Source organism: Wyeomyia smithii, chromosome 2, assembly GCF_029784165.1.
Source record: "Wyeomyia smithii strain HCP4-BCI-WySm-NY-G18 chromosome 2, ASM2978416v1, whole genome shotgun sequence".
NCBI classification, from domain to species: Eukaryota; Metazoa; Arthropoda; class Insecta; order Diptera; family Culicidae; genus Wyeomyia; species Wyeomyia smithii.
Window position 1 is genome coordinate 252,087,686 of NC_073695.1, and position 24,288 is coordinate 252,111,973.

General features: G+C 38.2%; 2 protein-coding genes across 4 annotated transcripts in view; both read left to right on the forward strand.

Annotated features, from left to right (window-relative positions):
* LOC129724722 (uncharacterized) overlaps nucleotides 1-24,288 on the forward strand; it is a 51,529-nt gene that overhangs the window by 10,763 nt on the left and 16,478 nt on the right. The window contains exons 1-2 of one of the 3 annotated variants that reach the window (XM_055679853.1): nucleotides 12,679-12,907; nucleotides 23,978-24,198. In XM_055679853.1, the coding sequence (XP_055535828.1) occupies nucleotides 12,853-12,907; nucleotides 23,978-24,198 (276 nt within the window). In that variant the 5' untranslated portion in view covers nucleotides 12,679-12,852. Of the gene's footprint in view, nucleotides 1-12,678; nucleotides 12,908-13,376; nucleotides 13,593-23,977; nucleotides 24,199-24,288 lie in introns of those variants that run through there. The other 2 variants (XM_055679854.1, XM_055679855.1) reach the window with 2 other exon arrangements.
* LOC129720549 (venom serine protease-like) lies at nucleotides 13-1,563 on the forward strand. Its single transcript, XM_055672027.1, has 5 exons — nucleotides 13-21; nucleotides 88-172; nucleotides 269-486; nucleotides 543-864; nucleotides 929-1,563. Exons 1-5 carry the CDS (start codon nucleotides 13-15, stop codon nucleotides 1,561-1,563), a joined length of 1,269 nt encoding a protein of 422 aa, XP_055528002.1.

Sequence of the window (24,288 nt, forward strand, 5' to 3'; positions counted from 1 at the left end):
AGATAAAACCAGATGAAGCGGGTTGGAACGTTGCTATCATTTTTATCGAGCTCCTGGAGGTAAAACGTGAGTGATAAAAAAACTAAGCAAGACGTGGTACAGGAAAAAAAACAAGAAGAAAAAATTCGAAACATCTTGTTTGGCCACCCTCACCTGAGCGTAGCTCGTCGAGGTAAGCACTATTGCGAAATGTACTCTTATCAGTTAGGTTGGTTTGATAAAGCTCTCTAAATTTTGGGTGACGCACAGCATTTCCACTACCTTTCAGGTCTATGCGTGGCAATACTATTGAGTAGTTTTTGTCCGATCCAGTGCCAGTTTGCATCATGTGACAACATTAAAGCTCTAAAGGCAGACGAAACCTTCTACATTCAGTCACCGAATTACAGTGGCTACTACAAAGCTAACACAAACTGCCGCTGGAAGTTATCGGCTCCCGTTGGATACGTCGTGTACCTAAACTGTTACGATGTGATTCTCCCGGCGGTAAGATTGTTACTTTTGCGAGGTACTCGAATGTTTTCAGTTTATTCACTACTCAGAGCACCAACTGTGCAGCGGACCGGATTGAAGTTTCGCTTGTCGGGAATGCTCTTCTTTCTGGTGCATCACGGTATTGCGGTCAGTCAACCTTCATACTGCAGTCGACGGCTAATCAATTGTCTTTGGCGTTGCGAACGTTGAGTACTTCCACTGGAGGTCGTTTTCGGTGTCAGGTTGTGGCAAGGAAGCTTCCCTGTGACTGCGGTCGACGTAAAACGGTCAAAATTGTGAACGGTACTCCAACACTGGTGAACGAATTTCCCATGGTGGCTGGTTTAGTTAGCATAACCGGAAGGAATGTCTTTTGTGGGGCTACCATAGGTACTCTTCACTACTTTTCTCTCGTTTATTTGGGTATCAATAATAAAGTTCTATTTCACAACAGTTTCCAATCGTCACGCTCTCACGGCGGCTCATTGCCTCACGGGGAGACAGATCTCCGCAACGGCTCTATTGGTTGGAGATCATGATCTCTCGACTGGAACCGACACTCCATATGCGAAGCTGATGGTTATTAGTACCTTTACAATCCACTCCGCTTATCGAGCACAACCATCCGCGAATGACATCGCATTGGTCCGAACTCGAGACGAAATTCAGTTCACTAACGGTGTGGGACCGGCCTGTCTGCCCTGGATTTGGCCGACGGCTACGTTTAACAATATGGCCGTTGAAGCTGCTGGCTGGGGGACGCTGGATTTTGGTGGCCAGGTGTCGAATGTTTTGCAAAAAGTTACCTTGAACGTTGTTAGCTACGAGAGTTGCCGCCAGCAGATGAGTAGTTCCTCGATTACTCAGAACCAACTTTGCACCTATGCTCCCAACCGGGATGCGTGCCAGTATGATTCGGGAGGTCCCATCTTGTACACAAACCCGAACAACGGAATCGTGTATCATATTGGGGTCATTAGCTATGGAATAGCGTGTGCCGGGAAAACTCCCGGAGTCAATACGCGGATCACTTCCTATTTGGCGTGGATAAAGTCGAATACGGTGGGGATTGATTACTGTGAAAAGTAAATGATAAAATAATCCTAAAAATATGTTGTGTATTTTTTTAAAAGGGGGGGGGGTAAGTTTAAGTGACATTACATGTAGGAATATGGAAAATGGATCGATCACAGCCAGTGCGCTGATCAATCCTTTTTTCTACCGAAAGCAAAAACACCATTCATTCAATATCATCTTGTCCGTTTTGTGCGGGACTTCGAACACCGTTCGTCTCTCTGAGCTAGGTACTGCGTTTCGTTTCCTGATTGCAAAATAAAACGAACGGGCATTACAATCACCTTATTTCTCTCTCGTGTAGAATTCGCGCTCATGCGTTCGCATTATTTTATGACGGCTTTTTTCGCATTTTTCTCCCGTTCAATATCCATTGATTTTTTTTAAGGGGGGGGGGATTTGTTAGTAGCTTAAGTATTTATGATAAATATTAGTAAATAATGAGTATGTGTGTCCAATCACAAATGGTGACTTCTCAACACTGTTAGAAATTTGTAATTTTCATTATTAGGATTTGTTTGCTTTCGCAATCAGGACTTATCGTTCATAGGGATTTAAACCTACTTGGCAGAATAGGGGAATCAAACTTATAACTAACTTAATTGCTAACTTATTGGCTTTAAAGAGAGCTTATCGTAGCAATAGAGGATTGCAACGATTTTTGTCGAAAATTGTTAATAATTTTATTTGACATAGCTTCTAATGGTTCAACAGCAGTAAGTCTATGTAATTCGAGTGCACCAAACCAAGGAGGACGCATCAAAATCATTTTCAGAAATTTATTCTGAATCCTTTGGAGCGTTTTCTTTCTTGTTGAACAGTAACTTGACCAGATCGGTACAGCATAAAGCATTGCTTGTCTAAAAATTTGTTTGTAAATCAAAAGTTTGTTCTTTAAACAAAGTTTAGAATTCCTGTTAATGAGAGGATATAAACATCTCGTATATTTGATGCACTTGGCTTGTATACTCTCAATGTGCTCTTTGAAAATAAGTTTTTTATCGTAAGTTAGTCCCAAGTACTTAACCTTGTCAGACCAACTTAAAATAACCCCATTCATCTTGACAACGTAATTATTGTTTGGCTTGAGGAAAGAAGCCCTAGGCTTATGCGGAAAAATATCATTTGAGTTTTAGAAGCATTGGGAGAGATTTTCCACTTTTGCAAGCAGGAAGAAAAAATATCCAAACTTTTCTGCAATCGACTGCATATGACACGAAGACTTTTTCCTTTTATGAAAATGCTTGTGTCATCGCAGAACAATGACTTTGTGCATCCTGGAGGCAAATCAGGAAGATCTGAAGTGAGAATATCCATTGATGATTATTGGCAATGAACGACCGAAAAAAAAAAAATCTTTTTATCAGCAGTCACTGTATGATTCTGACACATGTGTACAAAAGCATACTACGCATACAAGCAGTGATATTGTATCTAAATTTAATGCAGAAAATCTAGAATTAGAAAAATCATTAAACTCCATTCAAGTATTTGATCGTCTCTAGAGAGACGGTACATTTGTAGATTCCAAACCAAAACTTCTGCCAGCTCTTTGTTTAGATTGTCTGCATCTTAAATTCGTATGTGTTCTTAAATTTTCCTCAAAACCACAGAATGAACACGTAATGACGTATTTCATTTGGCATCGTTACCAGGTGGCTAAAATAGAACGGGATTTTGATTTTTCGCACATTCTTATTATATAGTGAGCCATGTTCAATTTCAACTCAATTTATACGCTTTCGATCGTTCAATCTATCGATCAAGACGACCAAATTTAAAACTTGTTCGAAGCTACAAGTGTTATAATTATGCCAGCCAAATCCTTGCAATCGGGAGGGAAGAGGGTAGGAATGTTAGTGTGACTTTTGTTGTTTGGAGACTTTGTTAACGTCTGCATCTCCACAAAAGTCACGGGATGGGGATTTTTGTTAGGTACTTTGGATGTTGATTCACCTAAACATAAGATGCGATCGTACATATAACTGCTACTCGCCTCAATTCAGCTGCTACAATAAACTTATTTATATTTGGTGCCGATTTAAACCAACAGGCAGTAAGAATGCTGTTAGAGCCACGCACAAAGGTTTGTGGTTTATATATTACAATAGATCACAACCTATTTGACTTCTGAATTATTCACCCAATCTTTCTACTGTCAAAGAATGAATCACGTTATGTTGCACTTATATTTCAAAAAAAAAATCAAATTTTCCAAACTTGAGTTCGAAATATCTCAAAAATGCATGCATTTAGGCGACATCCATAAATTACGTAACGCAAAAAACCCACTTTTAGCCACACAAAACAGTAAATGAATGTTTATGTCAAAAATTTTCACGTCAAGCTATTATTGGTAACATCCGCGAATCCGCTGTTAAGCTCATACTTTTCCATAGCTAAGTTACTGATAGTTGGCATGAGACCATCGCTAAATTACTGCTGGTCTAGATGAAAATAGAAGTAGATATCTATACCTATAAAAATGCAGTCCGGTCTGTCTGTCGGTTCGTCTGATCCATATAGGTTCGGAACCGATCGACGTGAAAATTTGCATGTGGAGGTTTTAGGAGCCGAGAAAGTTTCCTATGATACTTTGAGACCCCTCCCTCTTCTGGAAGTGAAGGGTCCCATACAAACGAAACACAAATTTCTGTACATCTCGAGAACTAACCAAGTAAATGGAACCAAATTTGGTAGGTGGATGTTTTCAGGGGTAACAAATTATCCATAATGGTTTGACACTCCTCCCTCTTCTACAAGGGAGGGGTCCCATACAAATGAAACACGAATTTCGCACAGCTCGAGAACCAATCAACCAATTACAACCAAATTTGTTATGTGAATGTTTTTAGAGCTAGCAAATATGTCGATAATAGTTCGACTCCCCTCCCTCATCTGTGAGGTAGGGGTTCCATACAAATGAAACACAAATTTCTGCTTATCTCGAGAACTAACCAATTAACTGGAACCGAATTAGGCAGGTGAATGTTTTTAGGGGTAACAAATATATCCATAATGGTTTGACACCCCTCCCTCTTCTATAAGGGAGAGATCCCATACAAATTAAACTCAAATTTCGCACAGCTCGAGAACCAATCAAGCAAATATAACCAAATTTGGCTTTCCTTCTTCTGGCATGCCTCCAAATACCATTTCGAAATCTAAGATGAAGACTTCCGGTTTCTGAAAAACAGCGGCAAATGACTAAATACCACCCAATATGGGTATTTCCGGGATTGTTATGATTCACTTAAGGCACAAATCGACCTCAGACAACATTTTGAATTGTAAGTCGGTGACTTCCGGTGTCTGGAAAGCAGCCAAAAATGACAAAATACCACCCAATATAAGTGTTTCTTTAACCAGAATGACGCTCAGGGGTCAGAAATTGTCTCCAAATGTCATTTTAAAATCCAAGATGGCGACTCACGGTTTCTGAAAAATAGCCTAAAGTGACCAACTACCACCCAATATATGTATCACCGGATCCAGAATGTTGCAAGGAGCTAAAAATTGACCTAAGACACCAGTTTGAATTGTAAAATGGCAACTTCTGGGAAACAGCCGAAAATAACCGAGTACTACTACATATGGATATTTCCGTAATTGAAATGATATATAGAAGCCAAGCATTGACCCTGGACACCATTTTGAATTCGAAGATGACCTCTTTCAGTTTCTGGAAAACAACGAAAATAACTGAAATGCATTCAATCAATTCCCGGAATAGAGGTGATGTACAAAAGCCAAAAGTCGAAGATGTTGTCATTCCGATAAAACCAATCATTTCAAACGATATAAACAAATTGCAAGGAATCAATGAATTTGAAATGTTTAAAATTATTAAATTAAACACTAAAATAGGCGGGACGAAGTTAGCCGGGTCAGCTAGTGATAAATATACATATAGTCGAGTCCCTTCATAACGACATGTCGAAAGAACGGCGTTATAGAAAAATGTCGCAATAAAACGAATTATTTTTCTGTAAAACAGATCAAAAATAATGTCGCTATAGAGAGATTTGTTGTTATAAAAATTGTCGTTATAGAGGGTTTTGACTGTATCCCGTTCAACAGTAATTTGGTTGTGGGAAGGTGAAAGCTGGTGTTTGAGGGAAACAAGGTACCCTCACACTAACTGATTAACCAGCAAAATATACTCTGCCTTGTTAAATATACAGCAAAATTTCATTACTGATTATCCAGTAATTAAAATCAAGTTTGCCGAAGTTGCAGTTAAGTGCTGTCAGTTGGGTGAAATTTTGCTTTGCTGGATACACAGCAAGATCTATTTCACTGGATGAAAAGCTGATCTTGAAACTCGGCAAAACCCAGCGAAATTTTACTTTTTCCCAGCAAAACAAATAAGTGAATTTGAATATTGATTTCCCTAACCTAAATTCGAGGTAACTTGCAAACGAATGCAGTTAGAATTGTAATCATTATCATGTGGTTTTAAATTACTTTTTAATTCGTTTGTAATCATTGGAATAAATACAAATATGAGCAAAATGTTGAAATTGAACATATTAGCATAAAATTGTTGTAAACTTCAAAAACAATAAGCTGACCAAAAATTTTGTTATAATTTCAAGTTTGGTTGAAAAAAAAAGTCAACTCTTTTGCTTTAAATTAAAATTTAGAAAATTTTTTATGAATTTTTTCCTGTAAAAAAAAAGTTTTTCACTATATATATATATATATATATTCATTTTACAAGACATCACATGTTCCCTACAATTCAATCTCAGACCGCTTTCTATACAACTAAAGATTTTTGAGATAAAATGCCATGGATAAAGACAATGCCAAAATACATACGCCCTTATAGAAAATTACTCTTGAGTCTGAAAAATTTCTCTTAGGTCGTTTTCGTTTTTGCGGTTTAGCTACTCCGCGGACTACACTTTGTCCAATATCTTTTTTTATTATTTTCATTTTCCGAACTATCCCGGACTACCCTTTTTCTGTCCCGGACAGTCCGCGAAAGAAACACGTATGTGTCAAATTAAAAAAAAATATGTCAAAATCTGTTTGCTTTGATTATCGTTCTTCGCGTGTCAAATATCAGTTTGGATTTTATTTATTTTATTTTGTAATTTTGTCATTTTTTAGTATATTGGCAAATTTTTCGTACAGTAGCACAACGTAACAAAAAGGCAGTGGCGATGATGACCAAAACAAAAGTGGCAGCTACCTCTGGTATTACGCACACCATTGCAACTACTCGGGAAGTGTTTTTTTTTTCAGCTGCAACAAGTAGTCCGGGACGGTATAGTCCTGCCGTAAAAACGAATTCGACATTACTGTGAAAAATTCTTAGTGTGTTAAACGGAATACATGCGCAAAATTCATCAAACCGAAAACGGGCGATTGAATCTTCGCATATTTCCAGATCATTTAGTTATGCTCCACAAGGCCCCTGTTGGGGCCACGCACAAATGTGTGTGTTTTACTTGGAAGAAATACAAAAGTTATTATATTATCATTTCTAGAATCAAGTAAACCCAACAAATAATAAGAATATCGTTGGGGCCACGCACGAGTATGAGTGGTTTATCTAATAAATATCAAAAGTGAACTAAACTCTACGATTTGAAACCGGATGAAACCAACAGTGAAAATGCTGTTGGTGCCAGGTCCACGTATGCGAAGTTTAATATACAACTGTCTATATGTTTGGAGGGTACCACAATATATCTAACTAATGGTAGCAGTGGTCATAGGCTCCTACAGGAAAAAAAAAATGTTTCCAGAGGTAATCCACGTTGAAGGAAACGAAGTGGAAGAAACTCGTTAATAAATCTAAAATCAAGAAATAAAAACAATCAAAGTGTTTATTATTAAGTCACCGACAAATTTAAAAACACAGAGAGAGTTGGCAGCAGGACTGATTGATGGTACGTGCTCTGAAACCTCTCCGTTAAATTATTAAATTTTAAGTGATTTATGCAGGCAAGTTTGCTGAAAAGTGAAGAAAAGTTATCAGTGATGTTTTTGTTGCGCGGTAATAATGAAGTGTCAGTGAAAATGCCAGTTTTTATACTCAGTAGGTATCTTAGCTTAATTATTCGAGAAGTAAGAAATAATCAGTGCGAAACTCCGTGTCCCTGCGTGTCTGCGTCGATAAGAGGGAATAGAGATGTCGTTCATAATGCTCCGGTGTAAACATGTCTTCGGCCCGGTATTTTCGGTGTGTTGTGACTTCAGAGGTGTATCAAATCATTTATTCGAAAACTGCCCACCCGTTGGTTCTATTCCAGCACGTTGCGATTCAGAGTAGGTTTCGTTCAGTATATAGCATCGTTCGACAAATTATTGAAATTATTCGCAATAATATATACGCGATGTATACCTCTACTGAAGTGCGCTTGTTTTCTTGCAGGTATTTGAGTTTGATAATATACATTTATTCTAACACGTTGATGCTTCGTATAATTAATGATTTTCGCGCCCGTCATTCGCATAGGATCGCGGGGTTGATAAGAACGATACACACCATTGGTATTCGTAATACGCGAGCCTCGCGCGAGTCATCATTCCATCTCATCACTTGCCACGGAAACATAATTACACAAACCAGTCTCTCCGTCGCAGAGTAGAGATGCGGTATAAGCTTAGTCTTGGTATGACCGTTCAGCCAAAGATTACCTGCCCGTTGCTTTTATACAAGCGTGTCGCAAATCGAGTTCGGTTGATAAATATCGTGATTGATCTAATAACTACGTAATGTATAACTATCAAAGAATCGCGTCTTCCGAAGTGCATTCGCTTTATTGAGAGTATACGGGATTGGACATAAACAAATGTTTAAAAATTTGGATTCTTCGGGTGGTGGATGGTTTACGCGCGCACCGCTCCTAAATATTCCCGAAGTTTGACATTAAAGATATTTCTTTCGCCTTCGTAATGAGCTAACTTCGCGCGCAGCATTGTCTCTTGGTCTAAACCGGTACCAAATATAAATAAGCTAAGTGTGCATCTCTAATCAGCCGGCTGAATATAGAATAAACCGAAAATAGCTAAATAGAGACAGGTAGGAGTTACATGTATGATCGCATCACTTATCAAAGTGAATCCTGATCCAACGAGCCCTTCTCTACTAACAAAAACCTCCTTCCTGTGACCTTTGTGGAGATGCAGAGGTAAACACGGTCTCCGAATAACAAGGTCACACTAACATCCCTTCCCTCTTCCCACCTGATTGCAAGGACTTGGCCGGCGTCGTTATTGACCCTTCAAAGTATTTAATCACTAAAACTTGTACAATGAGAATGGTCGGTCACTCCCAACCCCATGCAGTTGATTCATTGTGCAATTTTACTGATTCGGATCAATCACGGAGTGCAACCATTGATATGTGCAGTCAGTCAAGCAAAGCTTAGCTAAAGCTAAGTCACCGACAAATTTAAAAACAAAAATTTTGTTTATAATCAATTGGAATCGAAACCGAATCTTTTGATGACCTGCTATACTACTTTGCTTGTCTATCGACGCTAACGTAATCTGAAAAAAAATCCTTAATCGTTTTTTCCCAATACTTTTGAAAAGTGACTTGGAAATAAATGAAAGTCTTCAAATAAAAAATGCTGATCCTTAGAGGTGGAAATCTCTCTTTCTCTTCCACTTTTTTCATCTTACTCTTTCTCTCTTTCTTTCTGTACTTCTTTCGTTTTCTCATTTTTTCTCTTTCTCTTTCTCTACCTCTTTCTCTTTCTCTTTCTCTTTCTCTTTCTCTTTCTCTTTCTCGTTCTTTATCTTATTCCCCCCCTTCCCCTATTTACAATAAGTAACGCAGACTTAACTCCCCTCCTTCATGCGTTACGTAATTTGTGTACGACGCCTGAATCATCAAAAGATAACGTATTTCGCAAAGAGAAAAAGGCATACTTTTTGGTGGCACCATATTTCCCAATCACTTTCTCTCTCTTTTTCAAACTCTCTGTTACTTAATCTCCATTATCTTTCCCTTTATTCTTTTCACTTACGCACTTAAAAAAACAAAAACAAGGAACGACTGTCATTCGGGAAACCGCAATTTTAGTTAGTAAAATTTTAGTTACCGGGTTTATTAGGCAATTCGCATGAGAACTATACACAGCTCCATTGATTCAAAAGAAAATGAGAACTAATATTTCAGTGTATAATGATTTTTACAAATTACCACAGTTGTCATTAATAATAATTTATAAGGATTGATTCTATTTTTCAAATTTATACTGAATGTGTAGTTTTTAGCAACGCTTGTGTTCTTAGCAATAGTGTAGCAATGGGTGGTGTGATGGTATAACAAGAGTACATTTCACCGCTAAGTGGTTTAATTCTGGTTTCCCTCTAAAACATGACGTAAAACTAGAACGCGTACAACACCCGGTTGGCCTTGTTACCATTTCATCCTTTATATTAACTTAGTAAACTAAAACATAGTACATTAAAATCCAATTGGTTTAGTAACAGTTCCGATGTGCCTCAAGGCAGCATACTAGGTCCCCTGCTATTTTCACTGCTCATCAATGATGTCACTAGGATTTTACCACCTGGCACACGATTGCTTTACGCTGATGATACCAAGATATTTTACCTTATCGAAACACTTGAGGATTGTTCAATGACTGGTGTAATCGCAACTCCATGTTGATTAGCGTTCCAAAGTGTATCGTGATCCGCTTCCAGTGTAAAAAACAGCCCTTGTTGTATAATTTTTCCATTGATGGAACAACCCTACATCGAAGCGAAGTTGTCACTGACCTGGGAATCGTATTAGACACGCAAATGACTTTCAGACAGCACTATTCGTCGATTATAAATAAAGCCAATCGTCAACTTGGCATGATTTGTGGGATCGGAAAGGAGTTTGAAGATCCAGGCACTTTCCGCATACTCTAATGCTCTTTGGTACGGTCGATTCTGGAAACTGCATGTATGGTATGGGATCCGTATTATGATTATTGAATCCAGCGAATTGAGCGCATTCAGAAGCATTTCATACGAAGGATTTGCCGCGCATTGCCCTGGAGTAACCCTGATCATATGCCACCCTACGAAAGCCTCTGTTTATTGGTTGGTATCGCACCTCTTGAACAACGACGCAAGGATATCATGGCCAGATCAGCACACAAAATTTTGACAAGTAGTTATGACTGCCCAGCTATTTTGACCAGATGCTACAGCTGCACTGCCCTCTCCGCCCGAAACGCCATCAACGACTATTGCGATTAAATGTGCACCGCACGAACTATGGCTTGCATGAACCTGTTCGTCGGATGGCTTTAACCTATATTTTAAACGATAATTTTAATTTTTAATATTAATCTACTTTTTTATATTGATAGTGTTGTCCTATTGTATTGCTTCTGCTTGAATTGTAATTAGTGCTAAGTATTTGTTTTAAAAAGATGCTGGGTTTTTGCGCCGGCTTGAAACCGCCTCTGGCGTGTTTCAAGATGGCTTTTCCCAGCCACATACACATATATTCTAGTATTACTTCATTAAGACTACAAGTCAGATGAACTGAAAATAAATATTAATAATAATAAAAAAAAACTTTGGAAGAGATTCGAAAAAGTTACGTCTGATGAGAAGTTTTCATTATCATTTCGATTATTCTACGGCCTTATCGATGTCGGTTTGATTATTTTGATAGCTAGAATAGATTCCTAGCCACTAGCGGAATAGAAATTAACCTACTTTACTGCCGCTCCAAGCATAACTGTCCCAGCGTCCATAAGGTTTGCATAGAATATGGGACAGTTATGCTTGGAGCGGCAGTTTATTTCTTATAAATATCACTCTTCGGAGTTTTCAGAAAAGTACAAAGATTCCGTGGCCTGGTACAAATGTTGAGAACGCCCTAAAGTGTTTCCTGTTTGATATTGTCTAACAGTTCATTTGCTTCATCCAACGGTTTCATTTCAATTCATTTTCAAACCTTTTTCACACATTCTTCATCGCCTCAAGAATAATGCACGTCACAATATTGCTTAAACTGTCTCGAAGTTACTGGTACTCGTGAACGACAAACAAACTGATCAAATTTCACAACTTCTCAGTCTGCATTTGACCTTATAACAATAAACGGGTTTAGAAACAGTTTCGAAAAAATCACTAGAGTATTAGAATCTTTTTTGACTATTGCTAGAATTAAATTGAATTTATTGCTGAAAATCTTAGAAACTTTCACTCGGATTAAAATCGGTTGTTTCCCGTTAATTTACTCCCAGTGAATAATTTATTATTTTTAATTTAATTTCATTGCTTCACTTTGGATTTCTTTTCTGTCTGCTTTAGTTTCTCGCTAGATGCACAAATAAGTTGAACCCTCATAGCTCAAACTTTTTTTCCAATTTTGTCGACCACTGCTGCTAACCAGTCTGCACATAGATCATGATGCTTTGATTGAAGATAGCTCTCACCCTGCCCCCCCAAATCCCCCGAGTTGCGACATTCCGTAAAAATTGTGAGCATTATTTCCCCATCATGCAACCTTGAGATCAACACGTGTGTTTTGGGTGGAATCAAGCGTCCCCCGATGACGACACGTGCTAACATAAGCACACCGTTTGCTCTTTTGCGTTGCGTTCTATTTAGCCTGTGTTTGTTTTTCTGACTTTCCATTTTCTCAATTTTCTTCGCTAGACTTTTGTTAGTAGCCGCGGCAACAGCTGAGAAGGATAAGCACACCGTTTGCTCTTTTGCGTTGCGTTCTATTTAGCCTGTGTTTGTTTTTCTGACTTTCCATTTTCTCAATTTTCTTCGCTAGACTTTTGTTAGTAGCCGCGGCAACAGCTGAGAAGGAGTCGGATGTTCTCTCTTGGTCGCCTATTTTTGACTGTGAATGTTTCTAATTATAATAGGGGTTTAGAGTGTAACTGAAGCTCTGTTTGATGTTACTGCTACCACTAGTTAATCTATGAAAATTCGAAACGGTACACTAGTCTCCCCTACAGATCACGAACACGATCGACGTCTTTGCCGGCGGGGCCGGTAGTATCGCACTATTTGTGTCGAACACCGGTCGAGCGGCAAGCACATACAAACACAACTGAGGCACGGCTGTGCGCTTCTCTCCCTGACCGTCACAAGTGAAAATGAATTCGCGGCGATTTTCCGATTTTTCTCTGTGCCAATGTTCGTTTAGGCAGTTTTTCCTCGCTGATGTCAGTTCTGAGCGAATTCGGCACGGTAAAAGATCGAAGATCAGTTTAGATTTGGGTCTGGTGAAATTAGATAATGCTAGCTTTGATCTAGTATTTGCCAAGTGGAAAACTATCGCACCGGAAAGGACGATAGCAATAGATTATCATGACAGAAGCGAAAAAGTGTGCAGCCGGTTGGAAGCTGAATGCTCGCGAAAAAGGTGATTTTTTCTTTCTAACTAGCAGTTAAAATAATTTTACTTCTTGAACAACTATCGTTGAAGTTATTGGAGAAACAACGATTTTGGAATTTAGTGCATGTGAAGTTAGTTAATGGAATATTTGCGTAGTTCTATTTTTATGTGAGCCTCGACGGTTAATGGCAACCGAAAACGAACAGATCAGTATCGTTCGGGTTGATGCGGAAGAGAACGAGATGAGCTTACGCACACGTCAAAGTGTCCGATAGAAGAAGATGGCAGATGCTTACCGATAGCAAATATTTTGGTTTAGTTGCAACTGCATATTTCTAATCCGTGCTCGGAAGAAACTGTTAGTATAATTATGATCCTAGTGCAATTGTCCTGTGCACTTAACAGTTGGCCTCGAAGTCTGGGCATCATAATCATAAGATCACAATCCAATGGTAATAAGTAGATGTATTCCAATGTATTCCAATTGAATAGCTATTTCGAACTCAAAGCAACGTCGAACTTGATTTAGTTACAAATTGCATGGGAAATTAAGCGTACCGCCAAAATGCGATAACCTTCCACGAATCGGATTTAATCTAGCCATGAAGATGACGCAGAATTTTGTTCACACTGCAGACACCGTTATGCACCGCAAATAAAAGGGGCATTACTCAGCCTGCGACTGCTCTAATCCGATGCCATTATCACAAAGGTAATTTTTCTTCGACCAAGCACCTATTTAAAACTCCGGTTAAACTTACATAATTCTGTCTGCATAATTTATGTCTGCCCCTCAATGGGTGAAGGTAAAGGACGGATGCTTGCATGGATAGCGGAAGGCATCCGCTGCTGTTGCTGCTGCTGATGTCCCTGGTTTGTGTTTCTTGTCACCCGTTCGCCTACACGTGTAAGTCAACATGGTGTGCACGATGAAGATATCCTGACGGCTCCGTAGGAATCTTCATGCTCGCGTTCGCGGTGGAATTTAATGGCTGGGAAGAAATTTACAATCCCCTATTTGCGGCAGCCTGAGAGCACATGGCAAACCGGAATGCCTTTTCTCAGACAGATTACGACAGCTGCGGTGGGCAGCGTCTTTAGTGTGGGTGGTGATTATATATTTTCCAGCCTCGTAACACATTGGCCTGCCGGTTCCGGATTTCTATGCACACTCGCACTGGTCAGCGGCATCGTTCGTTGGTGGCATCCGCCCGAAGCCGTATATCAAGTTACGAAAGCGGCAGATTAAATCAAATTATGCCTGAGCAATGTTAATGTCGGTGATATGGTGGTGTAAAGGATTGCAGCCTTGCCATTGTGTTTTTTTTTTCATTCTTCTCTAGAGCTTTATGGATTAAGTTTCAATTTTTGGATAATTTAAGACGTTGCGACGACAATGTGAGAATGGAGCCTTTTGATTTATTACTTGAAACTGTTTCATGTGAAAAAAAGTCTATCATACGCTTTCAGAAGCAGTAAAAAAAATACCAAAAAGGTAACGCAATTAAAATTCCTTACAGCACTTACACTTCAGATTGTTTTATTTGCGTTAATGTGAACGCACTTTTTTATTACGGTGCAAGAACTCGAAGAATATTTTCTAAAATTCTGTTGATAATGTCTACGATACTATAATTCATGCGTTTCTGGCTAATTGTCGAGTGTTTCTCGTTCTAAAATATGAATTAAACATCAGGTGGATTTCTATAATTTTTTATTGCTTGCAAACAAAATTGTCTAAATCGCTCCTAGTTATTTTCTTTATGCTGCAATCGCAATTTGGACTCGATTATTCTATTTTTATGTCAACATCTGCTGCTATTATTTTTGAGAAATGTAGGAAAATTATTCTAGCAGAGAATCCATTTTTTTTTGGTTGTCATAAATTTCCATACAAATTAATATCGAATTTTACATGACCTTATTTTCATTTCCTTTCGCAGATGAGAATAAGCGGGTTTCCCTAGCAGTTGGCCTAAAAAAGGCGTTTTCTTTCCGAAAACAAATTACGCGGTGAAAAAAGCACAAAAATAATCTTTTGTAATGTTTGAAGAAAAGTTTAGGCACTCGAAAGAAATGAATTTTCGTTTGAAACAAACAAAACAGCGACGTTATTAATTATTCCACATGGCGGCTCGTGCAAAAACAATGGAAAAAGTAGAACAAAAACTAGTTTTTGAGTGCTTTTGCTACAACAATAGCGGAAATAGAGTACTTTATTCAATGATTTATTTTAAATTTATTTCCGACATTTGTTAACCAAAGTGTGTGGAAGACCCTTCCCAATATGAAATTTTTGTTTCTGCGTAACAGATAAAGAGGAAGAGCAAAATTGTGCACGCCGTTTGAGTTACTAATAACGAGTTGCCATACGAACTTGTCGATTAGTCCACCATATTAGTTGTTTTTTACAATATTTTTTCTCATGTCCAAATTTACCCTAAAATAAATGATAAAGATTAAACGCTCCCAGCTGGTCTTAGGGTACTGTGTATGTGTGTGTGTGTGTGAGTGTGATTAGAGTAAGCTTAATTTACGATATTTAGTAAGAAACCATTAAGTAATTTTCAGTTTTATGTCAACATCTACTATTATTTTTTTTGGGAAATTTAGGAAAATTTTTTTGGCAGGGAATCCCTTTTTTTGTCATAAATTTCAAAACAAAATATGTCAAATAAATGGATATATTGTTTAAATTTACTTCCTAAGTTTGATGCCGTATGGCAGCACAGGATAACTCAGCTGTGATCCCCTCTTAAGAAATGTAGATACATTAAATATTATATCATTCATTGTTAAGAACGATTAGTGTCGGTTGAATTTGTGCAATTCCGTAGGTAATTGGGAAATCATTTTATTCGACCTATTTTGGGGTTTAGACTAGTTTTTTTTAATCACGACTAACTTATGATAAAAGTCTATGTAAACATGGTATTGATGATTTAAATTTCAGCATATAAAAAGTCGGAACAGTTTGATCGGTGCGACTTCTTCGGCAAAGTGGAAAATAATAATTTTGTCTTTCTGTTAGAATAAATACCATAGAAAAAACATTGGAAACTCCGAAAAAATCAAAAAAGAAATTTTTAAACTAATTGCTTCAAAAAGCTCATTTTTCATAATTTTGTTAATATTTTTTCATAAAAATTACGAAAGGTTAGCTAAAGCTAATTGATGGTTGTCTGATCATGGAGAAATAATAAACGAAAACTTTTTATTTACCAGAAACGAGGAAAAATAGCTAGGGCCAGGTCTTTGGCAAATTGGTAGACAATAATATTGTCCTTTCAGAAAAATATACAACGTAAGACAGAAAAATAGGGTAATCTAATCTATAGTGAACCCATCTTCTACAGAAGACCACCCGCCAGGTAAATCCAATTAATGCGAAAATTGGAGAGATATTCAGAAAAATCAATTAGGAAAAATAGTCTCTAGCCAATCTGTACCCAAACATTTATAAAGTCCGAGTTATGTTGAGAGAAATTGGGTTAATCTGACAGGTGGTCCATAACATATATATATTTATTGTTCTGAAAAATCTAAATTCTTTTCTTCGAAAACTTTACACTCCTAGCTACACAATCATAGTCGACTGAATTTTGAGAAATTAATTTTTTTTTGTCAAAAACACCAAAAATATTTCATATTTTTTACAGTGTATATATTTTTGGGAAAGGCAACTAAAAATATTTTTATTATTAATAGAACCAAGGGCCAGGGAATAGGGTAAAATTATCTTGGATGGACCACTTACTTCAATGCCAGGTTAACTCAATCTAGGGTAAAACTCCCTTGGATGGACCGCGCCTTTTAGTAGACCGCCGGTCGAATTAACTTCATTGCCACGCAAACTCGAGAGATTTCCAGGTAACTTTCACCGGGAAACTTCTTATTCAGTTAATCTGCACCAGAATCACGAGAAATATGTGTAATTTCCAATTTACATCAAGAGAATAAATAGTTTTTCGTCAGGATATTCCATTAATGAAAGTAGTCCATCCAAGGCAGTTCTACTCTATAAGAAAACTTGAAGGATTTTCAAAAAAGGTCCATCGAGAAATAGGCTAAATTAGGCTTTAGTGGACCACTTTGCCTCATTAACCTATAGTGGACCACCACTCAGATTAACTGGTTTTCTCTTAATATAAATCGAAACCTTTTAATGTTAGTGATGCAGTTTGGCTGTAAAAGATGTTTCCCGGTGAAAGTTTTCTGAAAATATTTCGAGTTTTCGATAAGCTCAGTTAATCTGGCGGGTTCACTATAGGTTGATTTACCCTATCTCATCCAGCCAATCTGCATCAAAATAACTACAAGCATTCAAAGTCAAAACTTATAGTGGACCCAATTCCTATAGTAGACCACTCGTCAGTTTACCTCAATTTCTCGTTACAATACATCGGAATTCGAAAATGTTTGTTAAGATTCTGTTGCTGATTACCTGGATAAAATATTTTCCAATAAAAGTTTTTTGGAAATTCCCCGAGTTTTCGCAAAAACCGACTTAATATGACTAGTGGTTTACTATAAGAATCGGGTTCAAAAGGCACATTCCGTATCGGAACTCGACCTTCTGTTTATTATACACAGACTTCACAGAAAACTATTAAGTGTATAGGACAATTGCGGGGCTAGCGCTACGATCCTACTGACACTAACAGTCTATCCCGAGCTGAGACTCGAACCTACGACGACTCGCTTGTTATGCTAGCATCGTACCTCAAGACCAGCTGGGAGATTAGGCGTCGTACACAAATTACGTAACGCATGAAGGGGGAGAGGGGGGTTGAGTCCGCGTTACTTATTGTTACATAGGAGAGAAGGGGGGAGACCGTTACGTAACTGTGATGTTTGCTCAAAATTGCGAATTTGGAAGGAGGGGCAGGATATCCAGCGTTACGTATTTTTAGGGGGAGGGGGGTCATATCGAACGTTACTTATCGTAACATAGGGGGGAGGGGGTCTGAAATCTAGGTTTTTAACGTTACGTAATTTGTGTACGACGCCTTATGAGGATATGGATTCACTGAAAGCTAATTTACCCTAAATTCCAATTTATTTATTTATTTATTTATTCAATGTGATTTAACTGACAAATGTCTTATTAAATGTAGTGCGGTCAAATTCATAAAAGTGAGGTATTATTCAGTCTTCTTTTGAACATTAATGTTGGCTCTCCAAGTTCGAACAAGTTTTCTACAACAGAGAAGGTACGAACACAGGCAGTCAATGGTTCGTTGCATCCAAATACAGTACGATGATAGTTTCGTTGAAGCAGTCCGGTAGAGCGAAGGGTTCGCTGGGAAGCCCGAAAATTCAACATGGAAAGCGTTTTCGGGGAATCAGTTTCGTTGTTCATTAACTTGGCAATAAATACAGCCTGTTGAATTTTTCTTCGTCGTTCCAGTGTGTCAAGGCCGAGTAGACGACAACGGTCAGGATACGGTGGAAGATTTACAGGATCCCGCCAAGGTAGATCTCTCAAAGCAAATCGCAGAAACCTTTTCTGTACACGTTCGATACGTAAACTCCACACTAGCTGATGAGGGCACCAAATTCTCGATCAGAGGCCTTACCAACGAGCAATGAAGCGTTTTCAAGCAGTGGGGATCTTTGAAGTCTCGAACAATTTTTGTAATGAGTCCTAGCTGACGTATAGCTTTTGAGATAACAGCAGAGCGATGTAGATTAAAAGTGAGCTTCGCATCAAGTAGGATACCAAGGTCGTTAACTTGGTCCACTCTATTGAGAGAATGCCCATCGATTTGGTAGTTGAAAAGTATTGGAAAGTATTGGACTAATTTACATCAAAAGTATAAACAGTTTTTCGTCAGGGTGATTCACTGAAGGAAATAGTGTATACAAGGTAGTTTCACCCTAAACCCAAAGTTTGATTAAGGGTTAATTAAACCATAGTGGATCCCTTCCTTGCCATGGACCATTCGTCAGATTAACTCTATTACTCACTCAACCACAAAAGACAACCATTCCTGTCGCAGTGGCACTTCTACCGAATGCCCTGCAGGCATCCAAAAAAAAAATCATTACCCTTAACATAAATCGGAAATTATAAATGTTTCACGTGGTTCTGATGCAGAATTATTAGGGTGCATAACCTATAGTGGACTTCTTTGCTTTATTTAGCTATAGTTGACCAGAATAACGTACGTTTTTTAACATTAATCGGAATTAAGAAATGTTTGTGATAGAGATTGGCTGGATAAGATGTTTCCTGATGGAAGCTTTTTGAAAATCGCTCGAGTTTTTGCATAAATTGAGTTAATCTGGCGAATGTCCTACAATAGGTTAATTTATCCTATATCGATCAAATAAACCGCTTTAGCACTCAAAATATTTTTATCTTAATTACTTTACTTTGTTGGCTAACGGACCGTTCGCCGGTCTAGGGCCAAACGAATTAGAGATTTCCAGCTTCTTCTGTCTTGGGCAGCCGTTCTCCAGTCTCCTCGTACACCAGCAGATCGTGCATCTTCTTCCACCGCTCACATCCACCGCGTGCGAAGGCCTCTTCCTGATTGTCTACTGAAGATAGTTTTGGCGGCTCTCTCGTCAGGCATTCTGACTACATGTCCAGCCCACTGAAGCCAGCCCCGCTGTATTACCTTCACTATATCAGCATGTTTGTATACCTGGTACAACTCGTGATTCATGCGTCTGCGCCACACTCCATCTTCCAGTTTACCACCAAGTATCGATCGCAGAATTTTCCCGTCAAAAACTCCGAGCACTCGTCGATCAGCTTCCTTCAGCGTCCATGCTTCATGTCCGTAAAGGGCCACCGGAAGTATCAGCGTCCTATACAGTGCTAAGTTTGTGCGAGTTTGCAAACTACGGGACCTTAGCTGGTTACGGTTTTTGTCATCAGGGTTAATTAATCTATAACGATTATTATATTATTTATCACCCCTTTCCTACAATGGACCACCCACCGGATTAGCACAATTTATGCGGAAACTCTAGGGATTTTCAAAAAACTTCCTTCGGGAAACATGTCATCCTGCCAATCTGCATCCCAAACACTTCTAAGTTCCGATTAATGTTAAAAAATTTGAGTTAATCCGACTGGTGGTCCACTATACGTTATTAAAGTAAAGGGGTCCACTATAGGTTAATTCACGGGTCAGGAAATTGGCTTAAACTACTTCGGATGAACCACGTGATTTAGTGGACCTTCAGATAAACCGGTTAGAGTCACTCAACTTATGCGAAAATTCTAATATCCATTGGGAAACATCTTATTCACCTAATCTTCATTAGAATCACGAAAAACATTTCTAAATTCCAATTTATGTCAAAGGAATAAAAAGTTTCTCGTAGGGGTGGTCCACTAAAGGAAATGGTCCATCCAAGATAGGGTAAATTAACCTATAGACGATCCCTGTCCTGTAGTGGACCACTGATGCAGATTGGCTAAGTAGAATGTTTTCCAAAGGAAAGGTAGAATGTTTTCCAAAAAAAATCCCTCGAGTTTTCGCATAAATTGGGTTGTTCTTGTGGGGGTAGTAAATAGGAAAGTGGTCCACTTCATGGTAAATTACCCTAGTTTTTTTTTTGTTTTATTTTGCTACCCTAAACTCAAAGTTTGACTCAGGATGAATTGACTTATAGTGGACCTCTCTCATTTTGTGGATCCTTTATCAAATCAACTCAATTTCTCCCAACATAAATCGGAGTGTATAAATGTTTGTAATGCAGATTGATTGAATACGATGTTTTCCTATGGAAGTTTTTTGAAAATCCCTTGAGTTTTCGATAAGTTAGGTTAATCTGGAGGGTGGTCCACTATAGGGAAAGAATCTACTATAGGTTAATTTACCCTAAATTTGAATTCATGAATGTTTTTCGTGATTCTGATGAAGATTGGCTGGATAAGAAAGGGTAAATCATACTTTAATTCTTTTAAAGTGCTTAACTTTGGTAACAGTATATTTAGATATTCGAAAATATATTTTTTTCAGCATTTAACAGTTACAGTTTATAAATTCCTCAATGAATAAATAATACTATATTTACTAATAAACAAAAATAAACGAATTTTCGTCTGATTGGTACCTATCGCATGTTTTATATCGATATGGAGTAAAATACAATATTTATTAGCTTGTAAATATAAATAAGTCTACGCTGAAAAAAACTTTTATTTTCCACAACGAATTGACTATTTCAAATGACAGGAAACTTTAAAGGAAAACTGTATGTTGTGTGTGATGCATGGAGAAGCCCTCAACGGCTATGATTTCATGGGTAACATAGTTACGTATATTGGCAATTGGAAATAAAAGATCAAAATTGGTAAACTACTGACTGAAATAAAAATTTAATATTCGGAAAACTGTAGAACCAGCCTTGTATGAACTACGCCTCTTAGAAAGTTCGGCTTCATAGGGGTGTAAAATCAAAAACGAAAAAAGTGAAAAATATGGCTAATATCAAATTCTGATAAACCGGTTAGTTTTCAATAAATTTCTTTCGTTCTTGATGCAATCGTTTGGAAAATCTTGTATGCATTCGCCCAAATGCAGAAAATTCCTCTAATGAAAAATTGCCTAATCTTGACAACACAATGCTGGCATTCAAAATATATGAGCCGTCAAATTTTCAGTGCGAAAACAGCTTTCCACTGTGTTAACAAAAGAACGCCTTATTCGCACTGTCAGTGAGAGCGCAAAGATGCGATCCATATCCCTTTCCGTATCAAATTAAACAACAAACTGTCCTTTTGCGGCTTAAATAAATACTTAATTGAAGAGTTAATATTTTTTCGTTCATTCATTACACTTCTTTTAAAATGTAGGAACGGTTTTAAATTTGACTTCTTTTCGATATCCATGAACGTTCTAATTTTTTTTCCTTCAGCAGTATGCAACACTCAACAGCTTTCGTTATCTTCTTCCAAACTACATTAGGAACCATCCACATACCACGTGGACAGATTTTAACCAATTTTGACCCCCCGATGGACAAATGTTCATATAAAATCTTTTTTTTTTGTAAGGACCGTAAACATTACACAACCCTCCCCCCCAGCTGTCCACGTGGTATGTGGATGGCCCCAACAATTTTTAAAGTGATATAGACAAACTTTAAAAATTGTTGAAACATAGATTTCGATTGATCTGTTTGGTCGTTTAATGATTGATTTCCCGAACACGGTCGACAGAATTATAGACCTAGTACAATCCCAAGTACTATTTGGTCGGGGTGGGCGAAACAGCTCATTTGCGAGAGCGGCTCTCAACCGCTCACTCACCGTTCTGAACCGACTCATATGAACGGCTCATGGTTCACAATGATTCACGAGCGTTGACAGTTCGTGTTTTCTCGGTGAACTTCGAGTTCGCGCGAACCCATCAGTTCTGGTGCGCTCAAAGAACCGTGGCTCTTTTTCGTGAGCCGTTCGTTCTTTCGCTCTTTTCTAGGAACCGGTTCATATGAACGGCTCGTGAGCCGTTCGCCCATCCCTACTATTTGGCCTATATAAGGGCCTGCTTTTGCCTCAAATTGTCATATTTGTTCTGGACAGCGACTAGGACAGTCATTACTTTGCAGCAGCAGTTACTACACAAGCATTCTAAATTCTGGCGATCAAAATTGCTGTTGGATTTCTGATTTCCAGTGTATCAGCACCTTTGCTATCAAAGTGCCTCATTGAAGTTTAGTAATACTTTTTGAATCAAATATTTACAATATTTTAGAATATTTTGCATTCTCTCATCCAATAAAACAGATGATTCGATGCCTTCGTCGTACGCAAATTCACCAAAACTCCTGCCGTCGGAGTAGCACAGAGGTGCAAAAAGATTTTAAGTTTAACAACAAATGGTCCTTTTTGGGACAATCAAAAAAAAGAATTGAAGATTTTTAATTCGCTCATTTTGCGCTAAAATTTAGAGCAAAATATTATTTAAATCTGCATGTACTCTGACTGTTGAAACTTGTTTCCGCTGCATAGAGTTTGTTCCATTCCTGCAAATTGAAATCGGTAGCACTTCAACTTCCCTTTTGTACAAAATTTTAAACATATTCAATACAACTAATGTAACAAACAACCTAGTGTAGTTCTACGTCAGCCTTGCGGTCGTGGCTTTGCACACAATTTTTGTGATTTTTTAATTCTCAATTCATCGAAGGAAACATGAAATTAGGGACAAAATGATTTAATATTATTTTTTAAATATTACCGCGCAACTTTTTTTGCATTGTTCTGTTATTATCAAACAGTTTCTAACATACCTAGAAAACTTTATGATTGATTTCATCACTAAAATAGCACTGGCAACTTTCGTTCCTAGACCGGTCCGGACCTGGTCTGAACACGTACCCAATTTTTCGTTCCGATGTCGAACACTATTCTAAACTATTTGGATTCTTCATTTTTTTTTATTAATAATTTCCGATTACTTGAGGTTGGTCCTTGTTTTTTGCATTCCTATTTCATGCAAACGACATCTACAATTACTTACGCACTCTTAACCCAACTTATACTTTTTCATCTACCTCAAAAAATATTGATACAAAAATTTAATAAAAATCAGCCACTCTTGCTGCATGGTATTGACTTGAATGCATAATTTAATTGGCTCTTGTTTAGTTTGTGTCCCAACCCTTCCATCAAAAGAATTTTACTTCATCTGATTGCAGCCATCCCCACAGGCACATTTCTTCTCCGAACATCATAGACAAAAATGTCTACCAGATGTCAGCAGAAGGATTCGTCCTACAAAATACATCGTTTCTAAATGTGGTAGCAGCCCAGATCATAAAGATCGAATAAATTATTTCGTGTTTCACATTCACTTGTCCAATTCGATACAAATGTTTCTCACTTGTTCCGTTTCGTTCAAATTGCTCCAAACTTTCCATCGCCCTAGAAATCAGACCATCCATTTCCGCAGTTTACTGCTGGCAATCAAGCAAACCTGACCCTTATGAGCAACCTTTCCTAGCGATCGGTTGCACTCGTAGAAAAGGATGCCGGCAAAGGAAGGCAACGTCTCGCATGAATTCATATATAATTTACATCCTCACATCTTCTTATTTATTGTCTCTCTGGTTTCTCGTTTTCTTTTGCAGCTTGTTACATTGACGTCGAGGTTGAAGAGGATGCCCCGGGCGGCGGCGGCGGAGAGCTCCAGCCGGAGCAGTCCGAATTAGACAAACAGAGAGGCGGCTATGCTGACTGGGACGATGATGAGCTTACTAACGGCCAGTCGCACTGGTGTGATTTACCGGATCACATCATGGAGCGAATCTTCGCACACCTGAGCATTCGGGAGCGGTACTACGCTAGCCTGGTAGGATATTACTAGCGCGGTTTCGCACAGTAGGACGATTATAGGTAAAACAACTCACGGTGTTTTTAGAATTACTTTTCACTTTTGATT

Coding starts and splice junctions, on each gene's coding strand:
- LOC129720549 (XM_055672027.1), top strand. Junction 487..542: donor ACGATGTGATTCTCCCGGCG/GTAAGATTGTTA, acceptor TTCACTACTCAG/AGCACCAACTGTGCAGCGGA. Junction 865..928: donor CTTTTGTGGGGCTACCATAG/GTACTCTTCACT, acceptor ATTTCACAACAG/TTTCCAATCGTCACGCTCTC.